The sequence below is a fragment of the Saimiri boliviensis genome, chromosome 8 (assembly GCF_048565385.1).
Source record: "Saimiri boliviensis isolate mSaiBol1 chromosome 8, mSaiBol1.pri, whole genome shotgun sequence".
Classification (NCBI taxonomy): Eukaryota; Metazoa; Chordata; class Mammalia; order Primates; family Cebidae; genus Saimiri; species Saimiri boliviensis.
Window position 1 is genome coordinate 72,524,344 of NC_133456.1, and position 19,579 is coordinate 72,543,922.

The following is a 19,579-nucleotide window of genomic DNA, read 5'->3' on the forward strand; positions in this document are numbered from 1 at the left end:
CCTCACACCCACCAGATGGATATAATAATGGCAACAAAATGAGAGAAAATGTGTACATCATATCTGATAAGGGATTAATATCCAGAATACATAAAAAACTCAACACCCCAATGTAAAAATGAGCAAAGGAAGTTCTCCAGAGAAGATATACAAATAATAAGCACATGAGAAGATGCTCAGCATTACTCGTCGTCATTAGCAAAATGTAAATCAAATCTATACCCATTAGGATGGCTATTATCACATTAAAAAAAAAAAAAAAAAAAAGGAGGTCAGGTGCGGCGGCTTTCACCTGTAATCCCAGCACTGGGAGGCCAAGGCGGCGGGTCACGAGGTCAGGAGATCGAGACCATCCTGGCTAACATGGTGAAACCCGTCTCTACTAAATACAAAAAATTAGCTGGGCATAGGGGCACGTGCCTGTAACCCAGCTACTAAGGAGGCTGAGGAAGGAGAATTGCATGAACCCAGGAGGGAGAGGCTGCAGTGAGCTGAGATCATGCCACTGCACTCTGGTCTGTCCAGCCTGGGCAACAGAGCAAGACTCCATCTCAAAAAGAAAAAGAAAATAGTCCAGGCACAGTGGCTCACACCTGTAATCCCAGCACTTTGGGAGGCTGGGGCAGGAAGATTACCTGAGCCCAGGAGTTTCAAAAGCAGCCTGGGCAACTTGGCAAGACCTCAGCTCTACAGAAAATTTAAAAATTACAGGTATGGTGGCACGTGCCTGTAGTCCCAGCTACTTGAGAGGCTGCGGCAGGAGGGTTGTTTGAGACAAGGTTGAGGCTGTAGTGAGCCATGTTCACATCACTGCACTCAAGCCTGAGTTACAGAGAGACTCTGTCTGAAAAAAAATTTTTTTTTAAGTATTGGCAAGGATATGGGATGTCAAAACCTTTTTTTTTTTTTTTTTTTTTTTTTTTTTTGAGGCGGAGTTTCACTCTTGTTACCCAGGCTGGAGTGCAATGGCGTGATCTCGGCTCACCGCAACCTCCGCCTCCTGGGTTCTGGCAATTCTCCTGCCTCAGCCTCCTAGTAGCTGGGATTACAGGCACGAGCCACCATGCCCAGCTAATTTTTTTTGTATTTTTAGTAGAGACGGGGTTTCACCATGTTGACCAGGATGGTCTTGATCTCTCGACCTCGTGATCCACCCGCCTCGGCCTCCCAGAGTGCTGGGATTACAGGCTTGAGCCACCGCGCCCGGCACAGGATGTCAAAACCTTTGTACATCACAGCATAAGTTACAATAACCAAGAGATGGAGACAACCCAAATGTCCATCACCAGATGAATGGATAAATGTGGTAAATACAGAAAATGGAATATTACTGAGCTTTACAAAGGAAATTCTGATCATGCTACGAAAATATTATGCTACGCATAAACAGCCAAATCAAAAAAAAAAAAAATACGGTTCCACTTATATGAAGGATCTAGAATAGGCAAACTCACAGAGACAAAAAGTAGAATGTGGTTACTAATGGCTGACGGGGAGAGGTAGAGGGGAGCTATTGTTTACCAGATCCAGTGTTTCTGGTTGGGATAATGAAAAAGTTCTGGAAATACACAGTGGTGATGGTTACACAACATTGTCTTAAACTCCCAGCCTCAGGCAACCCTCCCACCTTGGCCTCCCAAAGTGCTGGGATTACAGGCATGAGCCACTACGCCCAGCCGACAGCACTGTGAATCTACTTAGAGCAACTAAACTGTACACTAACAAATGTCTATAATGGTAAATTTTATGTTATATATATTTTACCACAAATAAGAAATACAAAAAAAAAAAACCCCAAAAAGCAAAAAACTGTAGTTACTGATAGAAAAGATTGGCACTAACAGAATCCTCATACTACTTGAAGGAATGAAAAATGGTGTAGCCACCTATGGAAAACAATTTAGCAGTTCTTCAAAAAGAAAACAAAGGTAAAACTGGATACCCACAGGCAAAAGATTGCAGTTGGATCTTTATCTTATACCAATATACAAAAATCAACTCAAAATGGATTAAAGACCTAAACATTAGACCCCAAACTATAAAACTCTTAGAAGAAAAGGGAGGAAAAGCCTCGTGACACTGGACTTGGTGATGATTTCCTGGCTACGACACCAAAGGCACAGGCAACAAAACAAAAAGTAGACAACTGGAACTATGTCAAACTTAAAAACTTTTCTATATCAAAAGGCACAATCAAAAGAGCAAAAAAGCAGAAATCAATCACAGAATGGAAGTAAATATTTGCAAATAATGTATCTGTTAAGGGGGTGATGTCCAGAACAAATAATGCTTACAACTTGGACAGGCGCGGCGGCTCATGCCTGTAATCCCAGCACTTTGGGAGGCTGAGACAGGTGGATCAGGGATTCGAGACCAGCCTGGCCAACATGGTGAAACCCCATCTCTACTAACAATACAGAAATTAGCCAGGAGTGGTGACACACACCTTAATCCCAGCTACTCAGGAAGCTGAGGTGGGAGGAGTGCTTGAACCCAGGAGATGGAGGGTGTGGTGAGCCGAGATAGTGCCATTGCACTCCAGCCCGGGCAACAGAGCAAGACTCCGGCTCCAAAAAAAGAATGTTTGTAACTCAACTCAACAATAAAAAATTTAAATAACTAGAGCACTTTAAAGATATTTTTCCAGAGATGATAAACAAATGGCCAATAAGCATGTGAAAAGATGCTCAACATCACTAATCACCAGAAAAATGCAAATCAAAACCAGTGAGGTATTTCTCACACCCGTCAGGACTGGCTGCTGTCAAACACCCACAGACTCACAGACGCACACCCACACCCACACCTACACAAAGAGAAAATAACAAATATTGGCAAGAATGTGGAGAAATTGGAAGACTTGCACACTGTTGGTGGGAATGTAGAACGGTGCAGCCACCATGGGAAATAGTATAATTCCTCAAAAAATTAAAAATACAACAACCATGTGATCCACCAATCCTGTATTTGGATATAGATCCAAAAGAATGGAATGCATGGGTCTCAGAGATATTTGCACACCCATGTTCCTAGCAGCATTATTCATAATAACCAAAAGGTACAAACAACTCAAATGTCCATCAGTAGATGAGTGGATAAACGAATGTGATATACACAGAAAATAATTATTCACCATTAAAAAAGGAAGTAAATACTGTCATGTGCTCCAACATGGATAAACCTTGTGGACATTATGCTAAGGGAAATAAGCCAGTCAAAGAAAAAAACAAATATTTTATGATTCTCCCGTATCGGGTATCTAAAGCAGTCAAATTCATAAAAACAAAGTAGAACGGTGGTTAGCAAGGGCTGAGGGGAGGAGAAAAAGGGGACGTGTTGTTTAATGAGTATCGAGTTTCAGATCTACAAGATGAAAAAGTTCGAGAGACTGGTTTTACAAAAATGTGAATATACTAAACTCTATTGAACTATATGCTTAAAAATGATTAAGATGGTATATATTTCATGTTTTGTGGTGGGGTTTTTTTATAATTAAGAAAAACAAAAAACAGAGTTACCATATGACCCAGCAATTCCACTCCTAGCTATAAACCAAGAAATAAAAACATATGTCCATATAAAAATGTGCACATGAAAGTTCACAGCAGCATTATTAATAGCTGAAGAATGGAAACAACTCAAATGTCCATCAACAGATGAGTGAATAAGCAAATGTAACATAACCATACGCTGGAATATCATTTGGCCATTGAAAAAACGGAAGTACTGATGATACATACTACGACATGACTGAACCTTAACAACACTGTGCTGACTGAAACAAACAGGCACAAAAGGCTACATATTATGTGACCTGATGTACGTGAGATCTCCAGAATAGGGAAGTCCTGCAGAAAGCAGACTGATCGCTGAGGGGAAGGTGGGAATGGGGAGTGACTGCTAATGGGAATGGGTTCCTTTTGGGGATAATGAAGAGGCTCTGGGATTAGATGACAAATAAAGTTGCACAACCTTTTAAATATAATAAAAACCACTCAATTTACTTTGACTTTCTACTTTTATTTATTCTTTTTAGAGAGATACGGGGTCTCACTATCTTGCTCAGCTCAGGCTGGTCTAGACTCAATCCTCTGACCTTGGCCTCCCAAGTGGTAGGATTACAAGTGTGAGCCACCACACTCAGCTGATTATACATTTTAAATCAATGATCCCCAACCTTTTTGGCACCAGGGACCAGTTTTGTGGAAGACAATTTTTCCACAGACCAGTCATGATGGTTTCGGGATGATTCAAGTGCATTACATTTATTCTGTACTTTATTTCTATTATTATTACATCACAATATATAATGAAGTAATTACACAACTTGTCATAATGTAGAATCAGTGGGGGCCCTGAGCTTGTTTTCCTGCAACTAGAAGGTCTTGTCTGAGTGTGATGGTAGACAGTGACAGATGGTCAGGCATTAGATTCTCATAAGGAGTGTGCAACCTAGATCCCAGCCTGGCCAACATGGTGAAACCCTGTCTCTACTAAAAATACAAAAGTTAGCAAGGCGTGGTAGCATGTGCCGGCAATCCCAGCTACTTGGGAGGCTAAGGCAGGAGAATCACTTGAACCCAGGAAGCAGGTTTCAGTGAGTCAAAAATCACGTCACTGCACTCCAGCCTATGTGACAGAGCGAGGCTCTGTCTCAAACAAACAAACCAACCCACCCCACAAATGAAGCTTTACTCATTCCCCTGCCGCTCACCTCCTGCTGTGCAGCCCAGTTTTGCTACCAGTCCTTCACCCAGGGTTGGGGACACCTGCTTTAAATGGTGAATTTTATATGTGAATTGTATCTTCATTTTTAAAAAGGCAGATGCACTGATTTAGAAAGCACTACTTGGTTCAATGACCTCAGGTTATTTTCCTCCTTAGCCCAAGAAAGGTAGTACAACCCCTTTTTTCTCTTTTCCCTATAAAGGATTTACCATACCACTTGGGGTCTAACAGCTACTCACAGATCCCCTGTTTCTGGGTGGGCCAATTTGCCCCCTCCACAGTTCCTTTATCTGAAGGGGCTCCATACTGACCCAGACCCGGCTAGTCCAGACACTGACAAGCATGTACATCCACAGCAGCCAAAGAACTGGGCTCAACAGTCCTTACCTCAGGTTCTCTGGGAACCAGGCAGGTGCAAAGATCAACCTGTTGGCCTCACACAGTGGCTATCATTTCGTTTCCTATGCAGTATCCACCAAACTAATTAAGGACTAGGTCCATAGCTACCTGGAATCAAGAAGAAACCCAGAGAGACTGTCCATCTTCCATCCTCCCACTGGGATGGACAGAAAGTTTGAAACTAATACAGGCAAACAGAAAGAATAGCGCAAATTCAGAATGAGGGAGGCAAAGGCCCTTACAATTGCTAACCACAAAAAAAGTTATTTCTCTGTACTATCCCTGCAGATGAGAAAATCTAACCTCTCCTGTGGGTAACTTTTAGAAATCTGACTCTGTACATTGTTGGAGGACATTAAATTGTTATACAGCTTCTTTTTTTTTTTGAGATGGAGTTTCGCTCTTGTTGCCCAGGCTGGAGTGCAATGGCGCGATCTCGGCTCCCTGCAACCTCCGCCTCCTGGGTTCAGGCAATTCTCCTGCCTCAGCCTCCTGAGTAGCTGGGATTACAGGCACACGCCACCATGCCCAGCTAATTTTTTTGTATTTTTAGTAGAGACGGGGTTTCACCATGTTGACCAGGATGGTCTCGATCTCTTGACCTTGTGATCTACCCGCCTCGGCCTCCCAAAGTGCTGGGATTACAGGCTTGAGCCACCGCGCCCGGCTTGTTATACAACTTCTTTTAAGACAACTTTGCAATACACAAAATTTTAAATGTACATATTCTTTGACCCAGCAATTCTATTTCCGGTAATTTATCCTAAAAATATACTTGTATAAGGTACAGAGATCTATATAAGGCAATTCACTGCAGTAATATTTATAGCAGCAGAAGACTGAAAACAACCTAGATATCTATTAATAAAAGATCTGTTAAATAATATTCATGCACACAGAATACTATAATGGCATCAAAAAGAATATGCTGGCCAGGCACAGTGGTCCACACCTGTAATCCCAGCACTTTGGGAGGCCAAAGTGGGAGGATCACTTGAGTCCAGGAGTTCAAGACCAGCCTTGGGAGGCTGAGACTACAATGAGCCATGATCATGCCACTGCACTCCAGCCTGAGTGACAAGTGAGATGCTGTCTCAAAACAAAACAAAACAAAAGCCTGGGGTGATTTCCATTTCTCAGTTTGGGGGCTAGTTAAATGTATGTGCTCAGCTTGTGAAAATTAACTAGTTGAGTTGTACATGTGACATAACATTCACATTCTTCTCTTATATATATTACACCTCAATAAAATATTAAAAAGAATGTAACAGACCTACTTGTATTGATATAGAATGTTCTTAAAAATATTAAGTGAAAAAAATCATGGTGCAGAGAGTATGTATTGCATGTTACTATTTTTGTGTTAAACCACAGATATAAATGCCTATATATAAATAGATGCTTTGGAAGAACACATAAGTAACTAAAGATGCAATGGTTATTATGGGAGAGGAAGGTGCAGAACTGGAAGTTCAAAGTGAGAGGACTGATTTTTCAATTTATCTATCCTTTTCTTCCAATTTTAATCTGTTACCATGCATATATATTCATTTTACAATGACAAAATCTAATCTAGGCAGTCAAAAAGGGCTCCCTTTCCTCCCTGGGTACCAGGCTGCTACTTTGGAGCAATTTGCTGCAATTTGTTGTGTGAATCAGCACCCAGATAATTTTTTTTTTTTTTTTTTTTGGAGACAGAGTTTCGCTCTTGTTACCCAGGCTGGAGTGCAATGGCGCAATCTCGGCTCACCGCAACCTCCGCCTCCTGGGTTCAGGCAATTCTCCTGCCTCAGCCTCCTGAGTAGCTGGGATTACAGGCACACGCCACCATGCCCAGCTAATTTTTTGTATTTTTAGTAGAGACGGGGTTTCACCATGTTGACCAGGATGGTCTCGATCTCTCGACCTCGTGATCCACCCACCTCGGCCTCCCAAAGTGCTGGGATTACAGGCTTGAGCCACCGCGCCCGGCCAGCACCCAGATAATCGATAGGGGGAGGCAGTGTGGTTTATCAGAAGGTAATCAGTGGTGGTTTGCTATTGTAGAAAGTAAAAGGACATAATAAAAAGCATATTATTTGAAATATGAAGTGGGTTTGATTCCTAAATCCATCTGTTTCTAGCTGTGTAATCTCAGTTATTTAACCTCTCTATGCCCCATCTGAAAAATGAGGATACCACTAACAGGGTTCTTACAATGATTAATAATAATATGAACGCATGTAAAGCACCTAGCATAATACTTGAAGCATGGTTGGCCCTCAAGGATTAATTTTGCTATTCTTCTCCAAAAGTAAGTTGTCTGCAGACTGAGAAGTCAGGAGTTACAAAACAACAGTGACTGATTTGAAGGTAAAGATGGGTTACAAAACCAAGGAAAACACTGCCTCACCAGCAACATCAGGAGTAGGTAAGGAGACCTTAGTCTGGGAAGACAGCTCAAAACCTTGAAAAGGCACAAGGAGAGGGAAAACTGAAATGAAAAAGAATAAGCCTGGTAACAAACAGAATAGCAAAGAAAAAAGAACAGACTTCAGAAGTTAGGGCAAGGGGTCAAAGACTGGGGAGTATAGTGACTAAACTTTGGAGCTGACAAAAAATATACTGATCGAGGAATTAGGGCACAGTTTTCTTGAGATCTCTCTCCCTACCTTTTCCATTCTCTCTTTGTGATCAAAAATAATAATTAAGCTGATTCTTTCCCATGGCTTTACCTGAATCTCAGTACAGTAAGGTCAGCATTCTCTTGAACTAACAGGAAAACCTGGCAAGTGCCTCAAAGACAACCCTGAAAGCTAGAAAGGTAAGAGAAAATATTCTCTCTGGGGGTTGCCTGGGGACTTCCAGGACAGGCTGAAAAGGCTGACAGACCAAGGCAATAGAACAGAAAACTAGCTGACACATAAAAGCGCCAAGATGACAAATCTAACTTTGAAGAATGCCACCTCATACTCCCCCCACTTGCCCCACAAATACCCAGTGAGCTTATAAAAACTTTTTCAGAGCAATATGAAGCCTAGGGAGATTATTTCTGTGTAACAAAAATTAAGACCAAGAAAATCCCCTATTAAACAAAAAAGGATTAAAACAAGTTTTCTAGCATATCTTTAAAAAGGGATTCCCACAGACAGATTGAGACAGAACAGTCAAAAACTGGAGACTTCAAACCTGGCATCAGCTGTAAGAAAGATTTACTATTGTTTTGAGACGGAGTCTCACTCTATTCCCCAGGCTGGAGTGCAATGGTACGATCCTGGCTCACTGCAACCTCTGCCTCCCAGGTTGAAGCGATTCTCCTGCCTCAGCCTCCTGAGTAGCTGGGATTACAGGCATGTGCCACCACACCCAGCTAATTTTGTATTTTTAGTAGAGATGAGATTTCACACGTTAGCCAGGCTGGTCTCCAACTCCTGACCTCAGGTGATCCATCCACCTCGGCCTCCCAAAGTGCTGGGATTACAGGCATGAACCACAGCACCGGGCTAGAAAGGGAGGTTTTTTATCTCACCACCAGATGCCACCTTACCAATAAAATAAATTACAGGTATACCTTACAAACTGACTGTTCTTATCTACACCTAGAAACCAAGGAGACATAGTTAAATGTGACATACCCCTCGTTATCCGAAACTCAGAAACTACGTATATTTGGGTTAACTCTTTACTGCCTGAACTTACTGTATCCAAAATCTTTCTATCCAAATTCAGGAGCTCAACAGATTCAACAGCAAGGAACACTTAAGTGAAGCATTTGCTGTAGTAGTTGAGAAATCTAAGTTCTAGAGCTTTCATGCTGCCATTGTCTAGGAATGACTGCTATAAAGCAGAGAAGAACACTGGTCTCACAAAGCTTTAAAAACTCTCTCAGTCACACTTGGCAAGTTCTTTCAAAACATAAAATGAAAAAAATCCCCACCACGTTCGGAAAACATCTCTAATCCAAAGAAAGAAAGTGAGATGGAGTGGACCTGTCATCCCACAAATCTATCATTGAGTAAAATCAGGAGCTGAGCCAACTTCACTGTGCAGTCTACAAGAAGCAATCGGGAATGCTCAGCAAGGAAAGCTGGACTAATTGGCACCTCAGAAAGAAGACAAGACATAGGAAATCAACAGTTCATTCTTGAGAATCTCAGATGCAGTTAATTGACTAAGCACCACTTACAGATACTGTAAAGCTAGAATCATTATTACTAGAATTATTATTTCCTAAAAGAAAAGTGTGAGGTGACACAAAACAGTTCAAAGAGCATTTCCTGAGGTTATAGTCACTTGGATAACCTAACAATAAAGATTTAAGACCTGCAGCATGACCATACACATTTATGTTATTCCAAGCAGCTTAGATTCAAGTTGCAAGACAGATCACAAGCATTTCTCTCTATTGCTATGCTCTTCAAGCCAAACGACTGATTTGATTTCGAAAATGAAAGACTAAGAGGAAAGAATCCTGATTTTTAATTACCTCCAGCTTCTTTGAATAAACTATTCATCAGCATGAGAAAAGGTTTTCAATTCTGACCCTAGGCTTCTTCATATGTTTTCGTTTTTTTTTTTTTTTTTTGAGACGGAGTTTTGCTCTTGTTACCCAGGCTGGAGTGCAATGGCGCAATCTCGGCTCACCACAACCTCTGCCTCCTGGATTCAGGCAATTTTCCTACCTCAGCCTCCTGAGTAGCTGGGATTACAGCCATGCACCACCATGCCCAGCTGATTTTTTTGTATTTTTAGTAGAGACGGGGTTTCACCATGTTGACCAGGATGGTCTCGATCTGTCGACCTCGTGATCCACCCGCCTCGGCCTCCCAAAGTGCTGGGATTACAGGCTTCAACCACCGTGCCCGGCCCTTCATATGTTAAATGGCATAAAATGACAAACACCTTCAAAGAATGTGAGGTATCAACTAATTGTAAAAGCAAAATCTTGCCACCCTAAAGAAATCTTAATTCCACTACTTTCTTCCTTTTCTTTTTTTTAATAGAATCTTGCTCTGTCATCCAGTCTGGAATGCAGAGGCGTAATCTCAGCTCACGGCAATCTCTGCCTTCTGGGTTCAAGTGATTCTCCTGCCTCAGCCTCCCTAGTAGCTGGGATTACAGGCGTGCAGCACCACGCCCAGCTAATTTTTAAATTTTTAGTAGAAACTGGGTTTCACCATGTTGGCCAGGCTGGTCTCGACCTCTTGACTTCAGGTGATCCACCTGCCGTGGCCTCCCAAAGTGCTGGGATTGCAAGTGTGAGCCACTGCACTCAGCCTCATTACTTCCATAAAACAAGTAAACAAAATACATTAATCTAGTGGAAACAGATGTGCTACTAAAGAACTATCTTCGAAGTGATCATTTTAAGATGTTGCTGACCCATCAATTCTATGGTCTCAGGTATGGCAACATTGAAAAATCTCAATCCCTTGGTTAAGATTCCATTCACCATTCATTCATGCAACAGATTATGAGTGCCCTTACTGTGTACATGATAAATGCTAGGTGCTATAACAAAATTTAAAATCTCACTGTTGTCCCCCAGATGCTTACATTGCCCTCGAGGATGTTACACATACAATTACATAAGGCACATTGCATTATCAATGATAAAAACTGCTATGAGTTCAGAAAAAAAAGCAAGCACTTCCTAAAGGAAACAATGTCTGAACCATAAGCCTGAAAGCTGCATCAGGTTCCAAAAAAGTCAGAAAAATTAAGGCTTCCAGAGAAAAGAAACAGTTCGAATACAGAAAGATAAGAATCCTTTCTCGACTTCTGTTAAGTACAGAAAATTTCAAGAGCACCAATTAAGTCTAATCAAATCTAAGAAGAAATATTTCGCAATTCTCTAGAAATAATTTTTTTCTTATCTACACAATCGTTAAAAAACTTAAACAATTTTTTTTTTTTTAATCTCATTCTGTCAGCCAGGTTGGAGTGCAATGGTGCGACCACAGCTTACTGCAACCTCTACCTCCCAGGCTCAAGCAGTTCTCCCCCTTCAACCTGCCAAATGGCTGGGACCACAGTGGTGCAACACCACACCTGGCTAATTTTTTGTATTTTTGGTAGAGATGGGGTTTTGTCATGTTGCCCAGGCGGGCCTCGAACTCCTGAGCTCAAGGGATCCACTCACCTCGACCTCCCAAAGTGCTGGGATTACAGGTGTGAGCCACTGTTCCTAGCACAAATCTATTTTCAAATTTCTCAAAAAACTAAGTTCATAAAATCCTGCAGAGGTGTTGCCTTGAAGAGCCAGAACTGTCTTTCCATAATAATTCATAAAGAAAAAAAAAGTTTTATGGTGACATGTCAGGCTTCCATTTAAACAGGGTTTTAAAAACAGCACGGGGGAGAAGAGAGAAAACTGGCTTTAGAACGAGACAGACTTGGGTTTTGAAAGTCAGCTCTACTGCTGCTAGCAGTCTGACCTTCAAAAGTTCCTTCTCTGAAAGTCAGTTTCCTCATCTGTAAAAACAGAGACAGCTATTCTGTAAGCAACTCCGAGTAGGGACAGAATGTGTATTACAGCATCCTGAAGTACTTAATGTTTCTGTTAGTTTCTTTAGTAAGGGAAGTAATCATTAATAAGCTATTCCACAAGCTGGAATTCTACAACACAACTAACCAATCAGTATCATACTCAATCTAAATGAGAAAGTAACTGACTCAGAGCATCATGTAAACCTTCATACCTCGCTACTTTATACGCGATTACATTCGCCTATAGGTACAGAGACTGTCTTCTAAACCACTGCTGAGCATGGAACAAAAGCCGTCGCCTGTGACATACTGTACCTTTTGATTTGATTTCTCTTCCCTTGAATGGTTAAAACGTGTAAGCTAACACAAACCTGTCACAGTCCGCTGGCCATCACTTAGGTGATTCCACCACTTGTTAATCTAAAACAGATGGAAAATTGCATATCACCATATGTGACAAGTTTCAGGCTACAAAAATGAAAAACCCAAACAAAATGCCTTGCACATAAAGGAGGACTTTCTCTTCTGTAAAAATCACTGGTGGTCACAGACACAATAAATTCGTACTAGAGTGGAAAAGGGATGTGTTGTATTGTCAGGCAGCCCACATGCTCCACACAGAACCACCGGATAGCTCTAGGACCACAATTACTTCTAAACCTGTTCCCTGACACATGAAATGGGACAATAACAGATACCTAGGCAGTGTTGCCACAAGAAGTAACAGTAATGTAAAGCCCTTAGCACACTCACAGATACGGACAGGTACCAAGGAAGTGATTATTCATACCAAGGTCCTATGTTTTAAAATTCTGAGAATATTGCCTACTAAACTGTACTTTTTTAAAGATCTAGTAATGGTACTAGAGTTTAGTAAAAAGAGGAGTACCCTAATTTTTCAGGGATACATGTTGAAAATTTAACGGATGAAGTATGTCTAGAATTTGCTTTACCATAATACAAGGATGGAAATAGAAGGGTAAAAAGGGAAACAGATGAAAAACAAACTTGGCCCTTTGCTGGTAAACACTGAAGCTGGATGATAATGATTCATCATACTATTCTCTTTTCTTTTGTATATGCTTGAAATTTTCCACAGTTAAAGTTTGAAAATAAAAAATATATTCTAACGATGAAATCAAACCAGACTTTGTTCTTAAAAATAAAAATCCAAGGTAAAAGAAATTACAGATTAGTATGCATGATTCCATGGTGGTTTTTTTTTTTAAGAGACAGGGTCCTCCTACGTTGCCAAGGCTGGTCTTGAACTCCTAGGCCGAAGCAATCCTCCTACCTTGGCCTCTCAATGTGCTGGGATTACAGGTGTGAGCCACCACACCCGGCAGATTCCATTTCTAGAATTCTAATTAGACTGTGTATGAGCTCCTACGTCTTACTTCAATGAAGAGTGGTACAAAAGGGATTCCCAGGACTTTCACGTTTCCATGTTAAATTTACACGTTGTTTCAATCTTAACGGTCATAGGTTTTATAAGCTAAATCTGTCATTAGTTTAATTCCATTATAAACAAATCAATCTTTAAATGAAGATTATGTATACTGTTTGTGTCATTTTTCACCACTCTCAAGAACCATCTGGGTACATTTGGATATCAAAACTTCACGTGCAGACATGTGCTGGAAACCTATAACTTTCTAAGAGTTCCAGGATAATGGAATAGGTCAGTTTTACTATCTTCTCAAATACATTGTACTGAATAAAAGTCCACTGCTAGTTATTGTCATTTTCACCTGCAAATATTATCCACTGTTCTTCTGGCATAAAGCCTCTCTAATACAGGCAGGGCTCACGCTTCCTGAATGTGCCCATGTGAAAACAAGGAGGAGTGAATTCCTTTCCCTACTTAGAGAAAACTCAAACCATCATACTAAAAAGAAAACGCAAGGCTTCCTTCCCAAGCTCTTGCTGGCCAGGACCGCATTGCTCCTAGGAAGGGGAAAAGTAAAGATATCAACCCACTCTCCAGACTGGAAGGGCAATTGTGTCATAAAAATCCAAAGTGCCTGAAACTAAATGGGCCTGAAACCACATATTAACTACAGTCTCAGTGTTCAATATGTATTGGTAAGTAAAAGAAATAAAATATTTATATGTTTCATCTAAAAGCAAACATTTTAAAGAAATCAGTTAAGAAAGAAGAGGGCCATCAACTCACATATAAAGTAAATGAAAAGCTCTAAAAGCTCCATTTTTTTTCTTTGTATTTCATCTTGAGCACAGACACACTCAACAGCTGGTATTTACCATAGGTGTGTAAATATCATGTCACTGACAAATGTTTAAAACTCCTCTTGAGGAGAGGCACGGTGACGCACGCTTGTAGAATTCCAGCACTTTGGGAGGACAAGGTGAAAGGATCGCTTGAGGCCAGGATTTTGAGACCAGCCTGGGCAACAAAGTGAGACTATCTCCACAAAATATGAAATAATTGGCCCAGTGTGGTGGCACATGGCTGCAGTCCCAGCTACTTGGGAGACCGAGGCAGGAGGACTACTCAAGCCCAGGAGTTTGAGGTTTCAGTGAGCTATGACTGTATTACTGCACTGAAGCCGAGATGACAGAGTGAGATCATCTCTTAAGAAAAAAAAAAAAAAAATTCACTTGGTAACCCTACCCCTAAGGCATGTGTGTATTTTGAAAAATTCTCTGCAGTTCAAATATGTACTCTAAAGCCGGGGTCTCCATGCCTCAACTGCTGACCAGTAGTGGTCCGTGGCCTGTTAGGAACCGGGCCACACAGAGGGGAGAAAATTACCACTACAGCTCTGGCTCCTGTCGGATCAGCAGCTACATTCGATGCTCATAGGAATGCAAACCCTACTGTGAGCTGCACATGTGAGGGATCTAGGCTGCATACTCCTTATGAGAACCTAGTGCCTGATAACCTGACGTGGAACAGTTTCATCCCAAAACCATCTGTCCCCCTGCAATCCCGATCTGTGAAAAAATTGTATTGCATGAAACCAGTCCCTGGTGCCAAAAAGGTTGGGGACTGCCGCTCTAAAGTAATCCAGCAAGGTGATCCAAGTATAACAGTGGTGTTTAAACTTTAGTAGAGCCGAGACATCCTCTACACAGAAACATTAACAACTATTAACATTAATTTTTTTTTGAGACAGGGTCTCACTCTGTCACCCAGGCTGGAGTGCAGTGGTGTGATCTCAGTTCACTGCAACTTCCACCTCCTGGGTTCAAGCAACTCTCCTGCCTCAGCCTCTGGAGTAGTTGGATTACAGGCATGTGCCACCATGCCCAGCTAATCTCTGTATTTTTAGTAGAGACAGGGTTTCACCATGTTGGCCAGACTGGTCTCGAACTCCTGACCTCAGGTGATCCAACCATCTCAGCCTCTCAAGGTGCTGGGATTACAGGCATGAACCACGGTGCCCAGCCAATTTTTTTTTTTTTTTTTTTTTTTTTTTTGAGACAAAGTCTCACTCTGTCAACCCAGGTTGGACTACAGTGGCACGATCTCATCTTATTGCAACCTCCATCTCTTGGCAATTCTCCTGCCTCAGCTTCCAGAGTAGCTGGGACAATAGGTGTGCATCACCACACCTGGCTAATTTTTGTATTTTTAGTAGAGATGGGATTTCACTATGTTGGCCGGGCTGGTCTCAAGCTCCTGACCGCCTTGGCCTCCCAAAGTGCCGGGATTATAGACTTGAGCCACCACGCCCGGCTGACATTAACATTTTTAACCACCACCTGAGGTGACTTTGGATGCATGTGGGTTAGAGGGCCAGAATTCTTGGAACACTGTCAAGTGCGACACCAGACATATAAAACAGGAATAAATATTTTGAAGATATTAAGTGCACTGACTTGACATCTATCAATCTGATGTTGCATTAACTAAAAGCACTTCATAAATAACCAGAGTTCAAAACTTGGGATTGCCAGTTGAGTAACTACAGTAAACTATAACATATAGTATATTTCAAAAGTTAGTGGAGAATAATTCAAATGTACCTAGCATAAAGATAAATGTTTAAGGTGATAGATATTCCAATTACTTAGATTTAACTACACATTATGTATATGCATCATGTACACTGAAAACATGTGCATCTATTATATATCAGTTTTTTAAATCGTGATTACCTAGAACAAAGAAAGCAGTGTTTATTTTTACCTCCTTTCTGAAATCTCCTTTTTTTTGTGGTCTTATGCTATCCAACCAATCAGCTTTGATACCATCAAAATAACTCTGGACCCTGGATTTCAGTGATTCATATTGCCAAATAGCAGCTGATCCAAATGCACAGCCTGTAAACTATATAAAATTAGAAGTATTAAAAAATAAATTTAAAAGGGAAATAGATCTATACATATTTCCAAGGACAATACTTCATTTTCATTGCTTTTTACAAACCGACAGAAGGAATACCTGGCACAGTGAAATCTAATAAGTAAAAAGGAATTTTTTTTTTTTTTTTTTTTTTTTTTTTTGAGACAGAGTTTTGCTCGTCTCCCAGGCTGGAGTGCCATGGTGCAATCTCGGCTCACTGCAACCTCCGCCTCCCAGATTCAAGCAATTCTCCTGCCTCAGCCTCCCAAGTAGCTGCGATTACAGGTGCCTCCCACCACGCCTAGCTAATTCTTTATTTTTAGTAGAGGTGGGGTTTTGCCATGTTGGCCAGGTTGGTCTTAAACTCCTGACCTCAGGTGATCCACCTGCCTCGGCCTCCCCAAGTGTTGAGATTACAGGCGTGAGCCACCTCGCCCAGCCGAAAAGGACATTTTATTGTTTCCCATTTTATTAACTTCACAGTATGCTAGGGCCTGTTTCCAGCTATAAATCCTCAAATAAAACAGAAAACACCAACTTAGCACCACTTGAAATGCTGTACCAAATGAGGCCCATAAGTTTATTCTCTAAGGCTTACATAAGTGAGCCAGATTCTAAAAGCAAGTGTTAAATTCAGACTCTATAATCAGAACTCATGAGCCCAGCTCCCTTTGATCCCCCTCCACCTGTCCTTACTTTAAGGGAGCCCAAACAGGACAAAGTATTTTAACACTGCATTTGTAGCAAGGTAGGTAACTCCTAGCGAAGTGCACTCTTACCCCAACAGTAAAAAATAATGGTTTTATGAGAGTCCTTATAGGATAGGGAGAAGGATAAAAGGCTGTTTCTTCCAAGGGAGGAACCAAAGCACTTCTCCTGTGTGCTTTACCACTTGTCCCTGTGTCTGATCTTCGAGGTTCAACCTTCTTGGGTGCTTTTCTGAATCCGCATTTTTGCTGAATAACGAAGTTAAACCTATGGGGCAAAAATAACAGATTAGAAACACAGTGGCGTCTTGCAAACAGCACCTTCTGTGACCCTCCACTTGGCCTGCATCACCACCATCTCAGTCTCTTCTCACTCTACAGTCCAAAAACAGCCAGGACTCCTACTCTCGGAATTCAAAGTCACAAAATTCAACCTTTCTGGAAAAGGTGACACACAAACTACAACAACTTCAGAGGATACTACTTTGGGCTATTACTTTGTATCAGTCAACAAAATAATTAGTATCTATCCTCCACACAGAAGAAATGTGAAAACCTGGTAAAAAGCTAGAGAACCCTAAATTATTATTATTTTTTGAGACAGGGGTCTCCCTCCGTCACCCAGGCTGGAGTACGATCACTCCCTCCAACTCCCAGTGGTACATTCACGGCTCACTGCAGCCTCCACGTCTCAGTTTCTAGCAATCCTCCTGCCCCAGCCTCCCAAGCAGCTGGGATTACAGGTGCATGCCCCAACACCCAGCTAACTTTTTTATTTTTAGTACTGATGGGGTTTCACCATATTGGCCAGGCTGATCTCGAACTCCTGACCTCATGATCCGCCCACCTTAGCTTCCCAAAGTACTGGGATTACAGGCATGAGCTACTGCGCCCAGCTGTCAGTTTCAATCAGCTTAGAATGACTTCCGATTTTTTTGTTTAAAGTTTGGTCAATTTCTGGAACAAATACATGTATTGTCCTTAAAGACATTCCAAATTCAAATAATTATTTCCTTTTATAAGTATTGACCATTATAAATGAATACATTCCTCCCACCTCTCCCCTTCTTTATTTCACTGTTTTAGGGACATCCACCAAACTTATTTGTTAGTTCTTACCCCAACAATAAAAAAAAAAACCTTGTTGTTTGAGTCTTTACAGCTTGACCTCCTCAAAACATCTGACACTACTGATCATGCCTCCCAGTCCTAGCTTCTGTAACAGCATTTCCTACTCTTCAACTTCACCTCTAACTCCCAGGGTCTTCCCCTTTTCCTCTACCCTAGGTTCCTCCACCCAATTCAAACTCAACCTGTATATACTCTTGAAACATTCTTCTTTTTCTTTTGTAAAACTGTAACCTTCCCAGGTCACAAAGTAAATATCCCTTCCTGTTTGTACCCTGAACACATTATCTCTTAGTATTTTGAGACAGAGTCTCACTCTGTCACCCAGGCTAGAGTATAAATGACGTAATCTTGGCTCACTGCAACCTCTGCCTCCCCGGTTCAAGTGATTCTCCTGCCTCAGCCTCCTTAGTAGCTGGAATTACCGGCACCCACCACCATGCCCAGCTAATTTTTGTATTTTTAGTAGACATGGGGTTTCACCATGTTGGTCAGGCTGGTCTCAAACTCCTGACCTCAGGTGATCCACACACCTTGGCCTCCCAAACTTCTGGGATTACAGGGATGAGCCACCATGCCTGGCTATCCCTTATTTAATGGGATAATAATGTACGTTATTTTTATATAAGAGATAGTATAATATCCCTTCTAGAAGGGATATGTTCAGGGATAACATTCTATATAATGCATAATATTCAGTGAGGAATACCGTGACATACTATCCCTACTGGCCTCAAAGCTCCTCAAAAGCAGAGATCGGACATGTCTTTTGGCTCTGTATCACAGCCCCTAAAACAAGCGCACATTTGGTTGAATTTTTTGTGCCCTGAATGACTTCTAAGCAGGTAAATGATTCACATTTGTTTCTTTAGTCCTAACCTCAACTTTCTACTCTGGCGTTTCCAACTGTGTATTGAATACTGCTACTTGGATATACTCCGCATTACTTTAAAACCAATATATTCAAAATAGAACTAATGTATTATCCTCTAAAAACACCTCCATTTCTGACGTGCTCTTTCAGTAGGACCACAATTTTCTCAGTTACTGAGGTTAAAAATCTAGGCTGAGCATGGTGACTCACACCTGTAATCCCAGCACTTTGGGAGGCCAAGGAAGGCAGATCACTGAAGGCGAGGAGTTCGAGACCAGTCTGGCCAACGTTGGGAAACCCTGTCTCTACTAAAAATACAAAAATTAGCTGGGTGTGATGGTGCGCACCTGTAATCCCAGCTACTCTACAGGCTGAGGGATAAGACCCTCTTGAACCCGGGAAGTGGAGGTTGTAGTGAGCCAAGATGATACCACTGCACTCCAGCCTGGGCAACAGAGACCCTGTCTCAAAAAAAAAAAAAAAATCTAGAAGTCATTCTGGAGTTTTCTTTCCTTTATTCTTACCCAATTAAAAGCCAACTCTATCCAAAATACTTCTAAAATTCCTGCTCTAGTCCCTCAGTTCATGCCTGGATCACATCAACAGTTTCCTTAACTTTAAAACTTTAACCTGTTGCATATTTTTCTTGCCTGACACTGCTTTTCCTCAACATTCACTCGTTTCTCAAATGTCCTCTTAGAGGGCCAAAAATCTCTTCCTATGCCACTCCTTAGCTTCTCCCTTCTGGCCTGGAACACATCACTGTTTCCTAGCAGACCTCCTTGCTTCCGGCACTGCCCCACTCCAAGCACACCCTTCACATTATACTAAGCACAAGTGTAATGTTCCCCTGCTTTAACCCCACAGTCACTTCTCATCACCCCATCAAAGTCAGCACACATCCTTAAACCTGACCCCTTCCTCTCTTGCTACTTTCTCCCTCCACCACCTCAAACCCTCTCT

At 41.5% G+C, this 19,579-nt stretch overlaps 1 protein-coding gene across 2 annotated transcripts in view; it reads right to left on the reverse strand.

The window, feature by feature from the left end:
* The window catches only part of PARL (presenilin associated rhomboid like), a 54,911-nt gene that overhangs the window by 20,631 nt on the left and 14,701 nt on the right, over window positions 1-19,579 (reverse strand). For both annotated transcript variants that reach the window (XM_074404617.1, XM_010337621.3), the window contains exons 2-4: window positions 16,687-16,882; window positions 15,752-15,892; window positions 11,967-12,015 (exon numbers count right to left, since the gene is read on the reverse strand). In XM_074404617.1, coding sequence (XP_074260718.1) covers window positions 11,967-12,015; window positions 15,752-15,892; window positions 16,687-16,882 — 386 coding nt within the window. The remainder of the gene's footprint in view (window positions 1-11,966; window positions 12,016-15,751; window positions 15,893-16,686; window positions 16,883-19,579) is intronic.